At 43.9% G+C, this 19143-nt stretch overlaps 1 protein-coding gene across 1 annotated transcript in view; it reads left to right on the forward strand.

The window, feature by feature from the left end:
- The first annotated feature begins 14202 nt into the window (after nucleotides 1-14202).
- Nucleotides 14203-19143, forward strand: part of LOC143817947 (uncharacterized) — a 119051-nt gene continuing 114110 nt past the window's right edge. Inside the window, exon 1 of the mRNA XM_077299409.1 lies at nucleotides 14203-14287. Within this exon, the coding sequence (XP_077155524.1) occupies nucleotides 14266-14287 (22 nt within the window). The 5' untranslated portion in view covers nucleotides 14203-14265. The remainder of the gene's footprint in view (nucleotides 14288-19143) is intronic.

A 19143-nucleotide genomic window follows, 5' to 3' on the forward strand; every position in this document is an offset into this window, starting at 1 on the left:
GTGGACCTGTCATGCATTGCATAGGAAAGCTGTGTGCCCATCATACTGAGTATAAAAGGGAGCTGTGTGCCCATCGTTCTGCTATTATACAGGAACTTTGGGCCCATCATAATGTGTACATGCAGGATGTGTGGGCCCATTAACCTGTGTATAAATGGAGCTGTGTATAGAGGGGAGCTGTGGTCCCATCCCAATGTATATAGTAGAAATATGGGTGCATTATGCTGTGTATAGGGAAGCTGTGAGCTCATCAAATTGTGTATATAGAAGAGCTGTGGGCCCATCAAACTGTGTATAGTGGGGACTGGAGAATTTGACCAATTATTGTGTATATTAGAGAGCTGTGGCCCCATATTACTGCATACATAGCGGTGCGGGGGTACCAATATACTGTGAATAGGGGAGATATGAGGGCACCAAACTGTGTATATGGGAGCCTTAGAAACATCATACTGTGTATAGGGAAAGCTGAGGGGTATCACACTGGGTATAGAAGAGCTGTATGAGCATCATACTACACATAGGGGAGCTGTGGGTGCCTCATACTGTGTAAAGAGGAGCTGTACATGTGTTGGACTCAGAAAATATTATTTTTGTATGTGGGAAGGGGACAAAGGGACATTTTTGTTGTATATGGGAGCATTTAAGGGACAAAATGTTAAGTGGACACTTAAGAAGCATTATTGTTAGAGGGGTACTCGGTACTGTGACTGTCAAAGGAGCATACAAGGGGCATTATTGCTTTTTAATAAGCAAAATGTGGACACTGTTTCTCAGGGCACTTATACAGGGTATTAATATTTACAAGTTTTCAAGTTTGCAGCTTAGAGAGTACACACACACACAGGGGACATTTTACTTTGTAAGGGACACATTGATGTGTACTATTATGTAAGGCACGAGTCCAGATGACGTCCCGTGGCGACGGTGGAGGAGAATCCCACTGACCAGAGGGAGAGAGAGTGATCCCTACGACCAGGACGCACGGCCCATCTGTCACCGCTGCAACAAGGCAGGGCACATCACATGATTCTGTAGCAACCCCTGGGGCAGAGGGCCAACCCCCAGAAATAATACGACCGGGCCCACAAAGCTGGGGAGACAAGTACGTGGGCGGACGGGCGGTCTTGCCAGTCGTGCTTGATGGCATCCGGATGAACGCTTTATTGGACACTGGCTCTCAGGTAACAACCATGTCATATATCCTTTTTTAATGATATTGGGCTGATTCAGAGAATACTTACAGCCCAGTAGAACACTTTAACATCTTTGCCAGCAATGGTCAGCCCTTGCCTCAGGTGGTGTATAAGGAGGTGACCATCAAGGTTGGCCGAGTAGAATTGCAGTCGCAAGGTTTGATTATAGTTGATATTGACAGACAAGAATGCCATCCTATGATTACTCTAGGCACCAATGTAATAGAGAATTGTCTTGGAGAAATTATTGTTTTGTTGCAACAGGTAGCCGAGACTGCCAGTTCCAGTGAGCAGCGTGTCCTGCAAAAGGAAATCAGAGCCCTGATGCAGAGACAACAGGTAGAGCTGTCTGGTGGAGAAGTCGGCAGTGTCAGAGTGAGTGATCCATTCCTCATTGCAATACCCCCTAGGATTGAAATGTTGATTTGGTGTTGGGCAGCAATAGGCCTCAGGGGTCAAGATTACCAGGCCCTGGTAGAACCCATGTACTCTGATAGTAGACCCGCCATCCTGACAGCCAAAAGGGTAGTCAATGTCGGCAAGGGATAGGGTACTAATATGCATCCTGAACTGTGGGGAGAAAGAGGTCCATTTACCCCAGCATGCCACCCTTGCTAAGCTGTACACTGTCAGTAATAATGCAATAAAGGCTATGGAACCCTTGCTTCCATCTAACCAGGCGGAGGACAATGGCTCTGAGGGGCAGCTGGAGGATTGGTGACAAAAGCTACACATAGGTACTGACTCCACCCCTTTGCACCAAAAGCATGGGTTTTACTGGGTGGTTCGAGAATATGAGCGGGTCTTTAGCAAACAGCCTTTAAACTTTGGGCAGGTAAATGGGGTCCAACATCATGTCTCCAGCGGAGATCATTCGCCCATTAAAGAGAGTTACCGACCTGTACCCTCAGCTCACTATCAATGTGCCAAGGGTATGTTACGGGAGATGGAGGAGGCTGAGGTAATTAGAGATAGTTGTAGCCCCTGGGCAGCTCCATTAGTCCTCGTTAGAAAGAAAGATGGTACAATGAGGATGTGTGTTGACTACAGGCAGATTAACCACATTACACATAAAGATGCCTACCCGTTACCATGGATTGAGGAATGATTAGCTGCACTGAGATCCGCTAACTATCTCTCCACTTTAGATCTCCCCAGTGGGTAGTGGCAGGTTCTCGTTGCAGAAGCAGACAGAGAGAAGACAGCATTTAAGACACTAATGGGCTTCTGTGAGTTCAACTGCATGCCATTTGGGCTCTGCAATGCAGCGGGAACATTCCAGCGGTTAATGGAATGCTGCCTAGGACATAAAAACTTCAAAACCGTTTTGTTGTATCTGGACAATGTCATTGTCTGCTAAAGATGTATGAAGACCACCTGGAGCACCTGGTAGAGGTGTTTGTGAGGCTTTATCCGGTTTTGGCCTGAAAGTCAAGCCATCCAAATGCCACCTGTTGAAGCCCAACGTGCAGTACCTAGGTCACGTGGTAAGCGCAGAAAGTGTGGCACCAAACCCTGAAAAAGTCACTGTGATCAAGGCCTGGCCCTCCTCTATCAAGGCATTTCCTCTGGCTGGTAGGTTACTACAGGAGATTCATAAAGGGCTTCACAAAGATAGCAGCCCCTATGCAGGACCTCTTAATAGGCCAGTCCAAGAAGGCCAAGAACCTGAGTCCTCCTTTCGAGTGAAATAAAAGAGAAGAGGAATCCTTCACTTGGTTGAAGATGGATCTTATGGGAGCCGAAGTCCTGGCCTACCCCAACTATGGCCAACCCTTTATACTCTATACGGACTCCAGCAACATGGGATTGGGAGCAGTGCTGTCCCAGGTACAGCATGGCAGAGAGAGAGAGTGATTACCTACTCCAGCAGGAAGCTTTGTCCCACAGAAAGAAACCCCGACAACTATAGTTCCTTTAAACTGGAGTTTCTCGCCATAGTCTGGGCGGTAGTGGAGCGCTTCAAGCACTACCTGGCTTCAGTGATGTTTACATTTATATGGATAATAATCCTCTGACTCACCTTGCAATGGCGAAGCTGGGTGCATTGGAACAGCGATAAATGGCTCTGCTGTCCAATTACGAGTTTACCATCAAATACCGGGCGGGGCATAAAAAACGCTATTGCTGATGCGCTGTCCAGGATGCCCAACTTGTCAGATGGGGGAGAAGACCCAGAGGAACTCGAAGAAATTGAGTTACCAGCCTTCCACCGCCCAGGTGCGGCCCAGTGCTCCAACTGTGTGAGGGACAAGCGCTATGCCGTGCAAGAGGCAACAATTAAATTGCCCCACCACGGATGGGAAGAAAAGCAGGACAGCGATCTGGCAGTCTGCCTAGTAAAGGAATGGCTGACACAAGCTGATTCACACCCTGGTCCTGATGCTCCACAAGAGACCCAACAGTTGTGGAAGGAGAAGGGAATGCTGTTCATCTATGAGGGGAAGCTGTGTCGGACGGACAAACGTCAACTCCCGAGCCCACGAACTGGTCTGGCAGGTGGTAGTCCTGAAGTGGGATGCGCCAATGGTCTTAGAAGCGTATCATGATGGAGCAGTAGACTTCGGGTGGAAGAAGTTGGAAATCTTGCTATGTGAGCGAATCTACTGAATTGGCATGAGAAAACCAATCGAGAAATGGTGTTAAGAATGTGGTCCATGCTACCTGAGACGGAAAGACTGTGATAGCCAGAGGGCTCCCCTACAGCCCATAGTCACCAAACAACCACTTGAGCTGGTAGCCTTGGACCACGTGAAACTGTCTCCAAGCCGGTCAGGCTATGTCTACACCCTCACCATAGTAGACCACTACTCCCGGTTCCTGGTAGCAGTGAAGATGGCAGACAAAGCATTTCAACACTTTTGTCACCCGCACGGTTACCCTGAGCGAGTGCTTACCGACCATGGCCCAGCAGAAGTGTTCCAGGAGTTCTGTAACCTGTATGGCTGTAAGAAAATAAGAACCATGCGATATCATCTTCAGACCAACAGGTAATGCGAGAAATTGAACTAGGTAGTAATAGACCTGTTGAAGACTCTGCCCCTGGAAGAGCGTAGCCTGTGGCCAGAGACGTTACCGGATTTGGTACACATATAACCACATCCCGGTAAACTCCACCAACTGTACACCCGCCTACCTAATGAGGGCAAGACATGGCAAGTTACCCATTGACTTGGACATGGGAGTTTTAACACCTGAGACGACATCACCAGATGCAGACTGGTATATGGACCGGCAGCAACAATATCACAAGGTGCAAGAATGTGTAGAGAAAAGTTTGTCCCAGGCAAGACAGAGGCAGGAAAGAAATTATAATCAGCATGCCCCTGCAGTTCCCTTGTTACCTGGAGAACAGGTACCTTTTTGGAAGTGCATCTGAACAGCAAGGTGGATTGCTGTTGAGGGGAGATAGAGAGAAAAAAAAAAAATCTATAAATCTTCAGCACAGCGAGTGTGAGCGAGCTGAGTGTGACCTGAGCGTAAGTGTGAACGGCGGTAAGTGTGTGACTTGTGATTCAGTGAGGAGGTATTTGGAAGGCCTTTAACAAATACCTGTGTGAATTTGTGTGAGTTGCTGAACTGGGAGTAGCTATATTCATAAGGAGTTAACTTAGGGTGGGGGCTCATAATTAAGGGGATATAAGGGGCAGCTGTTTGGGGCTCAAGTCCTTTTTGGAAGTGCATCTGAACAGCAAGGTGGATTGCTGTTGAGGGGAGATAGAGAGAAAAAAAAAAAAATCTATAAATCTTCAGCACAGCGAGTGTGAGCGAGCTGAGTGTGACCTGAGCGTAAGTGTGAACGGCGGTAAGTGTGTGACTTGTGATTCAGTGACTTTGGAATCAGGGAGTTTCCAAGGGAGGAATTGCTTCTGTTTTTTTTTTTGTTTTTTGTTTTTTGTTTAATTAATACTTTGTATTTATTTTTAATTAACGTTTCTGTGCGGTGCAATCCCCATTAGGAAATGTGCTCCACAATTGTTAATGCCATCCAGTGTACATCTTGCCACATGTATGCAGTCCTTGACCAGCCGGTCGAGGGTGCATACTGCTGTGCGAGATGTGAGCACATTGTGCATTTGGAAACCCAGATACTGGATCTAAATGTGCAGCTGGCAACACTGAGATCCATAGACAATATGGAGAGGAGTCTTCTGCTCACAGAGCAGACACTCAATGGGATAGATGAGGAGGGGGATGGTAGGATGGAGCTGCAGGACAGTGTGGCAGTTAGCTGGGTGACAGATAGAAGGCGGGGTAGAGGGAAGAGTGCCAGGGAGGCTAGTCCTGATCTGGCACACCCCAATAAGTTTGCTAAGTTGGCGGATGAGGGGTGTGCCAGTACAGGGGTAGCATTGCTGCAGCCAGGCATGTCCTCTGAAAGCCGGAGGAGTGACTGCTCCAGTAAGGAGGGAAAAAGGAGAGCAGGGCAGGCCAGACAGGTGCTGGTAGTGGGGGACTCAATTATTAGGGGAACAGATAGGGCAATCTGTCACAAAGACAGGGATCGTCGGACGGTGTGCTGCCTACCTGGCGCTCGAGTCCGACACATCGCTGATCGGGTGGACAGATTACTGGGAGGGGCTGGTGAGGACCCAGCGGTCATGGTGCACATTGGCACAAATGACAAAGTTAGAGGTAGGTGGAAGGTCCTTAAAGATGATTTCAGGGAATTAGGCTGCAAGCTGAAAGCAAGGACCTCCAACGTGGTATTTTCCGAAATACTGCCTGTACCACGTGCCACGCCAGAGAGGCAACGGGAGATTAGGGAGGTTAATAAGTGGCTCAAGAATTGGTGTAGGAAGGAGGGGTTTGGGTTCCTGCAGAACTGGGCCGACTTCTCAGTTGGCTACAGGCTCTACGCTAGGGATGGGCTGCACCTCAATGGGGAAGGTGCAGCTGTGCTGGGGGAGAAAATGGTTAGAAGGTTGGAGGAGTGTTTAAACTAGGGATTGGGGGGGAGGGTATTCATTTTATAGGAGGGGAAGATAGTGCAGATAGAGACCTGGGCACAAATAAGGAAGTTGGGGGTGGCGGTGGCATGGGGGGTGGGGTTAGAACAGTTAGTAATTTAAGAAAGAATAGAGGTACAGAGAGTAACATAAAGTGCATGTATACTAATGCCAGAAGCCTCGCCAACAAAATGGACGAATTAGAACTAATGTTGTTGGAGCATAATTATGACATGGTGGGGATATCTGAGACGTGGCTGGATGAGAGCCATGACTGGGCTGTTAACTTGCAGGGCTATAGCCTGTTCAGAAATGACCGTACAGATAAGCGAGGGGGAGGGGTGTGTCTATATGTAAAATCTTCCTTAAAACCCATCCTGCGTGATAATATAGGTGAATTTAATGAAAATGTAGAGTCCCTGTGGGTGGAGATAAGGGGAGGGGGAAAAAATAATAAATTACTGATAGGGGTTTGTTATAAATCTCCAAAACTAATGGAAGCAATGGAGAATATCCTCGTAAAGCAAATAGATGAAGCTGCGACTCAAGGAGAAGTCATTATTATGGGGGACTTCAACTACCCTGAAATAGATTGGGGAACAGAAACCTGCAGTTCCAGCAAAGGTAATCGGTTTTTGACAACTATGAGAGACAATTACCTTTCACAACTGGTTCAGGACCCAACAAGGAGGGGGGCACTGCTAGACCTAATATTAACCAACAGGCCAGACCGCATATCAAATATAAGGGTTGGGGGTCACTTGGGGAATAGTGATCACAAAATAATAAGTTTTCATGTAACCTTTAATAAGATGGGTAGTAGGGGGGTGACAAGGACACTAAACTTCAGGAGGGCAAATTTCCAACGGATGAGAGAGGATCTTGGTGCAATTAACTGGGACGATATCCTGAGACACAAAAATACACAAAGAAAATGGGAGACATTTATTAGCATCCTGGATAGGACCTGTGCACAGTATATACCGTATGGGAATAAACATACTAGAAATAGGAGGAAACCAATATGGCTAAATAGAGCTATAAGGGGCGCAATAAGGGACAAAAAGAAAGCATTTAGAGAATTAAAGGAAGTAGGTAGTGAGGAGGCATTAAATAAATACAGAAAATTAAATAAATTCTGTAAAAAGCAAATCAAGGCACCAAAGATTGAGACAGAGAGACTCATTGCCAGAGAGAGTAAAAATAATCCCAAAATATTCTTTAACTATATAAATAGTAAGAAACTTAAAAAGGACAGTGTTGGCCCCCTTAAAAATAGTCTGGGTGAAATGGTGGATGAGGATGAGGAAAAAGCCAATATGCTAAATGACTTTTTTTCATCAGTATTTACAAAAGAAAATCCCATGGCAGACAAAATGACTAGTGATAAAAATTCCCCATTAAATGTCACCTGCTTAACCCAGCAGGAAGTACAGCGGCGTCTAAAAATCACTAAAATTGACAAATCTCCGGGCCTGGATGGGATACACCCCCGAATACTGCAGGAACTAAGTACAGTCATTGATAGACCATTATTTTTAATCTTTAAAGACTCCATAATAACAGGGTCTGTACCACAGGACTGGCGTATAGCAAATGTGGTGCCAATATTCAAAAAAGGGGCAAAAACTGAACTCGGTAATTATAGGCCAGTAAGCTTAACCTCTACTGTCGGTAAAATCCTGGAGGGCATTCTAAGGGATGCTATGCTGGAGTATCTGAAGAGGAATAACCTCATGACCCAGTATCAGCACGGGTTTACTAGGGACCGTTCATGTCAGACTAATTTGATCAGCTTCTATGAAGAGGTAAGTTCCGGACTGGACCAAGGGAACCCAGTGGACGTAGTATATATGGACTTTTCCAAAGCTTTTGATACAGTGCCACACAAAAGGTTGTTACATAAAATGAGAGTAATGGGGATAGGGGAAAATATGTGTAAGTGGGTTGAGAGCTGGCTCAGGGATAGGAAACAAAGGGTGGTTATTAATGGAGCACACTCGGACTGGGTCACGGTTAGCAGTGGGGTACCACAGGGGTCAGTATTGGGCCCTCTTCTTTTTAACATATTTATTAATGACCTTGTAGGGGGCATTCAGAGTAGAATTTCAATATTTGCAGATGACACTAAACTCTGCAGGGTAATCAATACAGGGGAGGACAATTTTATATTACAGGATGATTTATGTAAACTAGAAGCTTGGGCTGATAAATGGCAAATGAGCTTTAATGGGGATAAATGTAAGGTCATGCACTTGGGTAGAAGTAATAAGATGTATAACTATGTGCTTAATTCTAAAACTCTGGGCAAAACCGTCAATGAAAAAGACCTGGGTGTATGGGTGGATGACAAACTCATATTCAGTGGCCAGTGTCAGGCAGCTGCTACAAAGGCAAATAAAATAATGGGATGTATTAAAAGAGGCATAGATGCTCATGAGGAGAACATAATTTTACCTCTATACAAGTCACTAGTTCGACCACACTTAGAATACTGTGCACAGTTCTGGTCTCCGGTGTATAAGAAAGACATAGCTGAACTGGAGCGGGTGCAGAGAAGAGCGACCAAGGTTATTAGAGGACTGGGGGGTCTGCAATACCAAGATAGGTTATTACACTTGGGGCTGTTTAGTTTGGAAAAACGAAGACTAAGGGGTGATCTTATGTTAATGTATAAATATATGAGGGGACAGTACAAAGACCTTTCTGATGATCTTTTTAATCATAGACCTGAGACAGGGACAAGGGGGCATCCTCTACGTCTGGAGGAAAGAAGGTTTAAGCATAATAACAGACGCGGATTCTTTACTGTAAGAGCAGTGAGACTATGGAACTCTCTGCCGTATGATGTTGTAATGAGTGATTCATTAATTAAATTTAAGAGGGGACTGGATACCTTTCTGGAAAAGTATAATGTTACAGGGTATATACACTAGATTCCTTGATAAGGCGTTGATCCAGGGAACTAGTCTGATTGCCGTATGTGGAGTCGGGAAGGAATTTTTTTCCCCATGGTGGAGTTACTCTTTGCCACATGGGGTTTTTTTGCCTTCCCCTGGATCAACATGTTAGGGCATGTTAGGTTAGGCTATGGGTTGAACTAGATGGACTTACAGTCTTCCTTCAACCTTAATAACTATGTAACTATGTAACTATGTAACTCAAAAGGAAGATAATAGTTCACATACTAGACAACCAGTGAGAGGCTAAGCCATACACCATTTTACCTTCAGACTTTGATTACATCAAGGTGTGCCTCATCAGTAAAGATGGAAGAGAAACCTCAGCGGCAGTGTAGAGGGATAATCTAAAAACATGCCCTGACCAACTAAAGGAAAGGATTGAAAACCAAGACATTCCTCAGCCAGTGGAAGAGGTGGAGGAAAAGATTAGCACAGTACTCGGCGAGTTCCCTCCAAATTAGACAAGGGTGAATCAGGCCATAGTCGTGCCCGTTTTGACGTTTCCCCAGCTAGAAGTGCCAGAAAGAGATGCAACTCAAGACCAGCCTGAAGACTAGCGGGCTCAAGCAGCAGATGCCACATTAGCAGCGGAGCAAGAGAATCCACCCCCTGCCAGCAGCGAATCTGTCATGCCCATGGTGAGCAACAGTGGTCATAGAACATCAGATATACCCGTGCTACGTAGAGTCACCTGTAGCGCAGCCAATAGAGAGCACAATACACCAGTACCAGTGCCACGAAGGTCTGCCCGTAGAACCCTAGGTCAAATCCCTATAAGGTTCCGCATGTAAGTAGATTGTGTAAATAAGATATTTAAATATGTAATGTAAGTACGTAACCATCAAGCATATGAGCCTACAGATACTCTGTAAGAACTCTTGAGCAATCCTATTATACTTGATTTAATGGACGATTGGGTCACTGGACTCTTTGTGACCAGGACAATACTTCTATATAGTTACCAACCTGGCTCAGGAATGAACATGGACAATGATGCATGGACTAATCATCACCAGGACTATTTTTGAGCTTTGGTTTTTGTAATTTTAATTTTTGAAATCTTGTAAATAGTTATGATTGTTCACTTGTTAATTTGTTTAATATTTGTTTCCTCAGTCCGGGACTACTTAATTTCACTAGAGGACAATGTGGCACCCCAGGAGTTCGTTTGCCACAGTGGCATTTCCTCTCTCACAGGGAGTAATATCATGCCTGGAAGCAAGGAGGGGTCCCCTTACCAGGTGTCAGTAGGAGAGAAGTTGAGCAAAACCTGGGGAGTGGAGCTGTGATTAAACTCACCCCAAAACTGAGCACTAGGAACCAGATACTGGAGTCCATAGTTGTGTAGGTACTAAAGTCCCGGCAGCTAAATCCGGAGGACAGGGGACTGCAGGTCTCCTGGCCCGATCTAATACACGGTGGCACAGCAGCATACTAGAGCCTGGAGCCGACACAAACGAACGGCACCTTTGATAGGCTCGAACTGCCTGCCATGTGGTCAATGGCTTGTTTTTTTTAAAAAACAGAGAGACAGTTAGCAGCAGGAGGGTGAGTTGGGAGGCGGCAAGGAAAAAGGGAAGACAGCACAGAAGGATGGCCTCCGTACCTACCTGGCCAGGTGTATCCCAAATTGCTTCCAGGCTGCCCGGTTCTCCATTATGATCTGTTACCAGTGCCCCGGTCTACTATCCACCATCAAGTAAAGGAAAAGAAAACTACAACCCTTGCGTCCTCCAGTGATCTCTTGCATCCTGAGTCCTGCACCACAAGGTACACGAAGCCGGACATAAACGGAACTGGTAGCCCTGGGGCCCAGCTCCACCTGTGGGGAGCAGAACCATCCCAGCTGCGTCACCATCAGCCCCTGCATTCTCCTAGCAGCATCGGCCATCCGTTGCCGAACACCACAGGTGGCATCACGTTAAATCGCATATGCATATTCCCGATTTTATGACACAGCTAGGGCCACAGAGTCAGGTCATGGCACTTGTGACTTCCCCAAAGAACTTTCCGACTCGGTTCCGAGTACCCCACGGCCCTGGTGGGCGTGTCACATATACAGTGGAAAAAAGTATTTAGTGAGCCACCAATTCTGCAAGTTTTCCCACTTAAAAAGATGAGAGAGGCCTGTAATTGACATCATAGGTAGACCACAACTATGAGAGTCAAAATGAGAAAACAAATTCAGAAAATCACGTTGTCTGATTTGGCATGATTATTTTGCAAATTATGGTGCAATATAAGTATTTGGTCATTAACAAAAGTTCATCTCAATACTGTATTTTGTTATATATCTTTTGTTGGCAATGGCAGAGATCAAATGTTTTCTGTAAGTCTTCACAAGGTTGGCACACACTGTTGGTGGTATGTTGGCCCATTCCTCCATGCAGATCTCCTCTAGAGCAGTGATGTTTTGGGACACTCAAGGACCTTCATATGCTTCTTATGAAGCCACTCCTTTGTTGCCCTAGCAGTGTGCTTGGGATCATTATTATGCTGAAAAACCCATCCACGTTTCATCTTCAATGTACTTTCTGATGGAAGGAGGTTTGAACTCATAATCTCACGATACATGATACATGATACATATTCACATTCATTCTTTTCATGTACACAGATCTGTTGTCATAGTCCCTTTGCAGAGAAACAGCCCAAAAGCATAATGTTGCCACCCCATGCTTCACAGGAGGTATGGTGTTCTTTGGATGCAACTCAGCATTCTGTTTCCTCCAAACACGACGAGTTTTGTTTCTACCAAAAAGTTCTTTTTTGGTTTTACCAGACCATATGACATTCTCCCAATACTCTTCTGGATAATCCAAATGCTCTCTAGCAAACTTAAGATGGGCCCAGACATGTACTGGCTTAAGCAGGGGGACATGTCTGGCACTGCAGAATCTGAGTCCCTGGCGGCGAAGTGTGTTACTGATGGTAGTCTTTGTTACGGAGGTCCCAGCTCTCTGCAAGTAATTCACTAGGTCCCCCATGTGGTTCTGGGATTTTTGATCACTGTTCTTATGATCATTTTGACCCCATGGGTAAGATCTTGCGTGCAGCCCCAGAAAGAGGGAAATTATCAGTTGTCTTGTATGTCTTCCATTTTCTTATTGTTGCTCCTACAGTTGATTTTGTCAAACCAAGCTGCTTGCCTATTGCAGATTCAGTCTTCCCAGCCTGGTACAGGGCTACAATTTTGTTTCTGGTGTCTTTCAACAGCTCTTTGGTCTTCACCATAGTGGTGTTTGGAGTGTGACTGTTTGAGGTTGTAAACAGGTGTCTTTTACTACAGGTAATAAGTGGAGGACAGAGAAGCCTCTTAAAGAAGATGTTACAGGTCTCTGAGAGCCAGAAATCGTAAGGTAATTTTCTGGATTTATTTTCTCATTTTGATTCTCATAGTTGTGGTCTACCTATGATGTCAATTACAGGCCTCTCTCATCTTTTTAAGAGGGAGAATGTGCACAATTGGTGGCTGACTAAATAGAGATTGGGCCATTTATATGAATATACCTTCAATAAAATGGGAATGGTTGGTGATATCAACTTCCTGTTTGTGGCACATTAGTATATGGGAAGGGAATAACTTTTGGCCATTTTGGATCCAACTTTATTTTTTCCAATGGGAAGAGGGTCATGTGACACATCAAACTTGAAAATTTCACAAGGAAAACAATGGTGTGCTTGGTTTTACCATAACTTTTTTCTTTCATGAGTTATTTACAACTTTAAGACCACTTATAAAATGTGCTCAAAGTGCTGCCCATTGTGTTGGATTGTCAATGCAACCCTCTTCTCCTACTCTTGACTCACTGATAGCAACACTGCAGAAGAAATGCTAGCACAGGCTTCCAGTATCCGTTGTTTTAGATGCTGCACATCTCGTATCTCCACAGCATAGACAATTGCCTTCAGATGACCCCAAAGATAAAAGTTTAAGGGGATCAGATCGGGAGACTTTGGTGGCCATTCATCTGGCCCACGATGACCTATCCACTTTCCAGGAAACTGTTCATGTAGGAATGCTCGGACCTGACAACCATGGTGGTGCACCATCTTGCTGGAAAAACTCAGGGAACGTGCCATTTTCAGGGAACGTGACATCTTCAGTGCACCTTCAGCCACTGATGTTTTTTCATTAGTGACAGTTTTCTTGTGTCCACATTTAAGCAAATCCAACACTGAACCTGTTTCATGAAATTTGGCAAGCAGTTTGCTAACTGTAGCAAGGGAAATGGGTGGTCTTGTAGGGTCTCTTTAATTGAAATCTGCTGTAATGACTGAGTACTGCGTTCACCAGACATCAACACAATTTCTATCCGCTCCTCACGTGTTAACCACGTCAATGGCTGTAAACAAAGAAAAACTTGTAAATAACTCATGAAAGAATAAAGTTACGTTAAAACCAAGCACACCATTGATTTTCTTGTGAAATTCTCAATAAGTTTGATGTGTCACATGACCCTCTTCCCATTGAAAAAATAAAGTTGGATGTAAAATGACCGACTTCAAAATGTCTGCCATGGTCATCACCACCCATTAAAAAGTTTTCCCCCTCCCATATACTAATGTGCCACAAACACGAAGTTGATATCACCAACCATTCCCATTTTATTTAGGTGTATCCAAATAAATGGCCCACCCTGTACTTTTTTTCCCACTGTATGACAGCATTGTTAGCGTGTGGGGAGTATTGCGACATAAATTGTAATTAATTTGATGAAGTTAAACGGTAAAGATAAGTAAAATGTTACTTTCATCCAGCAATTAATTTAATGTCCCATTGATCGTTAATGAGCAAAATACATATAGGTAAATCACAGACAAATAATGTGTTCTAATGGTGTATAACGAATTGTATTTATTTCGCACACACTGTATTTTCCTAATATTTCTGTAATGGTTTATTTCTTATGAGAAATTGAACAATGATTGAGAATTTTTTATTTCCTAGTATCGGTAGAAGTAAGGAGAAGTTTTCAGCACCTTTTGGCAATTGTAAATACCATAGACAGATGGGTCCTTTAAGATTTGCTGTGTTTCCTTCTACGCACAGAAGACTCCTCCCTGCCATTTAGAATAGATTAGACTTTCAGTTTTAGGTTTGGTCAAACAAGACGCAGTGGAAAACAAGAGAACAGTGAAATACTGATCCTCAGGATGGAAATGTTTTCAGTTTCAGGTAAGGGATAACGCAGGATGTATCATATCATTGATAAGTATGAACGCTAATTACATTCTATGAATGAGAAAAACATCAAATGTACAGTTCATTGTCACATACTTCCTGATGGTTAAACATACACTGTGTATTTATGGAGTAATCACTGCTGTCAGATCACTATCTGCATACAGTGTAGTGACTACCTCAGGGGTTTAAGGAACGTGACAATGGGGTCTTCTTGCTCACATGATGTAATTAAACTCAGATGCTTTTTTATAGTGAATATGCACATGGAAACTTCATAGCGATTATCTACTGCATGCACAATTATTGGGCAATTTGTATTTTTCATTCATTTTATTATAGAATAGTGTTGAGCGATACCTTCCGATACTTGAAAGTATCGGTATCGGATAGTATCGGCCGATATCCGAAAAATATTGGATATCGCCGATACCGATACCCGATACCAATACAAGTCAATGGGACTCAAGTATCGGAAGGTATCCTGGATGGTTCCCAGGGTCTGAAGGAGAGGAAACTCTCCTTCAGGCCCTGGGATCCATATTCATGTAAAAAATAAAGAATTAAAATAAAAAATATGGATATACTCACCCGTCCGGCGGCCCCTGGACCTTACCGCTTTTAACCGGCAGCCTCCGTTCCTAAGAATGAGGAGTTTAGGACCTTAGATGACGTCGCGGCTGACGTCGCGGCTTGTGATTGGTCGCGTGACCGCTCATGTGACCGCTCACGCGACCAATCAAAAGCCGCGACGTCATCGCAGGTCCTAAACTCCTCATTCTTAGGAACGGAGGCTGCCGGTTAACAGCGGTAAGGTCCAGGGGCCGCCGGACGGGTGAGTATATCCATATTTTTTATTTTAATTCTTTATTTTTTACATGAATATGGATCCCAGGGCCTGAAGGAGAGTCTCCTCTCCTCCAGACCCTGGGAACCATACACTGGGAACTTCCGATTCCGATTTCCGATATCACAAAAATATCGGAACTCGGTATCGGAATTCCGATACCACAAGTATCGGACGATACCCGATACTTGCGGTATCGGAATGCTCAACACTATTATAGAACAATTACTGTGTTGTTGGTCATTCCAAAAGGTAAATAAACCTGAAAACTGAATATTTATGAAAGTAAGTTTTTGGTCACATTATCATTATTTGGTCAGTATTTTACATAAGTATTTATAAGCCAAAACCAGAAGTGGAACAATTAGAGTAGAAACACGTAACAACTTCTGCAGTTTTCACCCACTCCTGGTTTTGGCTTATGAATACTGATAAATATTGACCAAATACTGATCGTGTGACCATAGACTAAAAATGAGATTTTGTCTTTCTTATGAGAATATGTACAGTGGGTACAGAAAGTATTCAGACCCCTTAAAATTTTCACTCTTTGTTTCAGTGCAGTCATTTGGTAAATTCACAAAAGTTTATTTTTTCTCATTAGTGTACACTCTGCACCCCATCTTGACTGAAAAAAACAGAAATGTAGTAATTTTTGCAAATTTATTAAAAAAGGAAAAACTGAAATATCAAATGGTCATAATTATTCAGACCCTGTGCTCAGTATTGAGTAGAAGCACCCTTTTTAGCTAGTACAGTCATGAGACTTCTTGGGAATGATGCAAAAAGTTTTTCACACCTGGAATTGGGAATCTTCTGCCATTCTTCCTTGCAGATCCTCTCCAGTGCCGTCAGGTTGGATGGTGAAAGTTTGTGGACAGCCATTTTCAGGTCTCTCCAGAAATGCCCAATTGAGTTTAGGTCAGGGCTCTGGCTGGGCCTGTCAATAATGGTCACAGAGTTGTTCTGAAGCCACTCCTTTGTTATTTTAGCTGTGTGCTTAGGGTCATTGTCTAATTGAAAGGGGAAGCTTCGACCAAGTTTGAGGTCCAGAACACTCTGGAAGAGGTTTTCATCCAGGATATCTCTGTACTTGGCCGCATTCATGTTTCCTTCAATGACGACCAGTCGTCCTGTCACTGCAGCTGAAAAACACCCCCAGAGCATGATGCTGCCACCACCATGTTTCACTGTTGGGATTGTATTGGGCAGGTGATGAGCAGTGCCTGGTTTTCTCCACACATACCACTTAGAATTATCACCAAAAAGGTCTGTCTTCATCTGATCAGACCAGAGAATCTTATTTCTCATAGTCTGGGAGTCCTGCATGTGTTTTTTCAGCAAACTCTATGTGGGCTTTCATACTTTTTGCACTGAGGAGAGCCTTCCGTCGGGTCACTCTGCCATAAAGGCTTGACTGGTGGAGGGCTGCAGTGATAGTTGACTTTGTGGAACTTTCCCCCATCTCCCTACTGCATCTCTGGAGCTCAGACACAATGATCCTGGAGTTCTTCCTTACCTCTCTCATCAAGGCTCTTCTCCATGATTACTCAGTTTGGCTGGACGGCCAGGTCTAGGAAGACTTCTGGTGGTCCCAAACTTCCATTTAAGGATTATGGAGGTCACTGTGCTCTTAGGAACCTTGAGTACTGTAGAAATTTTGTTGTAACCTTGGCCAGATCTGTGGCTTGCCATAATTCTGTCTCTGAACTCCTTGGCCAGTTCCTTTGACCTCATGATTCTCATTTGGTCTGACATGCACTCTGAGCTGTAATGTCTTATATAGACAGGTGTGTGCCTTTCCAAATCAAGTCCTATCAGTTTAATTAAACACACCTCTCATTTTCACCTCACACTTCTCAATTTCACCTTAGTATATACCTGTATGTCATCTCCCCTGTATATAGTATATACCTGTATATCATCTCCTCCTGTATATAGTATATACCTGTATGTCATCTCCCCTGTATATAGTATATACCTGTATTTCATCTCCCCCTGTATATAGTATATACCTGTATATCATCTCCTCCTGTATATAGTATATACCTGTATGTCATCTCCCCTGTATATAGTATATACCTGTATTTCATCTCCCCCTGTATATAGTATATACCTGTATATCATCTCCTCCTGTATATAGTATATACCTGTATGTCATCTCCCCTGTATATAGTATATACCTGTATTTCATCTCCCCCTGTATATAGTATATACCTGTGTGTCATCTCCTCATGTATATAGTACATACTTGTGTGTCATCTCCTGTATATAGTATATACCTGTATGTCATCTCCTTCTGTATATAGCATGCATAAAAAAGGGAGAAAGCGAGCTTTAGCTATCCTTTCTTTTGGTATGGACAATTTCTTAGTAGTAATGATCCAAACTCTTTACTTCATGAAAAAGTACAAAATATCTTTATTTAATCAAAAGAGTTTGACATACAGAAAATTAATACACATAAAGACCATACCATAGTGCATAGTAAAACAGGCGGGCAGCAATGTAGCTATACAACAAGGGGAGACATCATATTTAATCACATGGTGAAAACCAAAGAGTAGTCAGGCAATAAAGTGCATAGTGCATGTATAGAATATATGCATACTCAGGTAAACAAACCACCGGTCTCATAATGGGTTTAAAGGGCATCAATAAGTTCTTATTTTAATAATGTCGCTGGGCCAGTATGGCTATTGTTCAAAATATTCATTAGTCTTATAAGCAATGACCATGAATGGTCAAATAAATCACCACACTAACATAAATAGATCAAAAGTGTATAAGCCTCTTACCCATTTGGATGTCAAACCACTTGTGCAAAGCTTATACACTTTTGATCTATGCGTGTTAGTGTGGTGATTTATTTGACCATTCATGGTCATTGCTTATAAGTAGTGTTGAGCATTCCGATACCGCAAGTATCGGGTATCGGCCGATACTTGCAGGTATCGGAATTCCGATACCGAGATCCGATACTTTTGTGGTATCGGGTATCGGTATCGAAACAACATTAATGTGTAAAATAAAGAATTAAAATAAAAAATAGGGATATACTCACCTCTCCGACGCAGGGACCCGTGGAAGCGCGCAGGCGCGAAACGGCCGTCGTCCTCTTGCCTCCCTTTGCACTCTTCTCCTTACCAAGCCGCCTCTCCACCACATGTCTGTGAGCGTATGCTCTGAATAAAGGACATTTTTTGTACAGCATCATCGGGTGAGTGCCACTTCTTTTGTCTTCTATCCTGTATATAGTATATACCTGTATGTCATCTCCCCTGTATATAGTATACACCGGTATGTTATCTCCCCCTGTATATAGTATATAACTGTGTGTCATCTCCCCTTATATATAGTACTAGCTGAAGAGCCTAGGCATAGTAACTAACTGTGGTTAGTAATAACAAATTATATCTATATGATGGGATGATGTGGGATATTAGTGGTAATAGCCTGGTGGCTCTGGCTGACGGGATGATGTGGGATATTAGGGGTAGTAGTCTGGTGGCTCTGATGGGATGATGTGGGATATTAGTGGTAGTAGTCTGGCGGCTGTGATGGGATGATGTGGGATATTAGTGGTAATAGCCTAGTGGCTCTGGCTGACAGGATGATATGGGATATTAAGGGTAATAGTCCGGTGGCTCTGATGGGATGATGTGGGATATTATTGGTAATAGTCCGGTGGCTCTGGCTGACAGGATGATGTGGAATATTAGGGGCAGTAGTCCGGTGGCTCTGGCTGATGGGATGATGTGGAATATTAGTAGTAGTAGTCTGGTGGCTCTGATGGGATGATGTGGGATATCAGTGCTACTAGTCCGGTGGCTCTGGCTGACGGGATTATGTAGGATATTAGTGGTAGTAGTCCGGTGGCTCTGGCTGATGGGATGATATGGGATATTAGGGGTAGTAGTCCGGTGGCTCAAACTGATGTGGAATATTAGTGGTAGAAGTTCGGTGGCTCTGGCTGACGGGATGATGTGGGATATTAGGGTTA

Source organism: Ranitomeya variabilis, chromosome 3, assembly GCF_051348905.1.
Source record: "Ranitomeya variabilis isolate aRanVar5 chromosome 3, aRanVar5.hap1, whole genome shotgun sequence".
Taxonomy (NCBI): Eukaryota; Metazoa; Chordata; class Amphibia; order Anura; family Dendrobatidae; genus Ranitomeya; species Ranitomeya variabilis.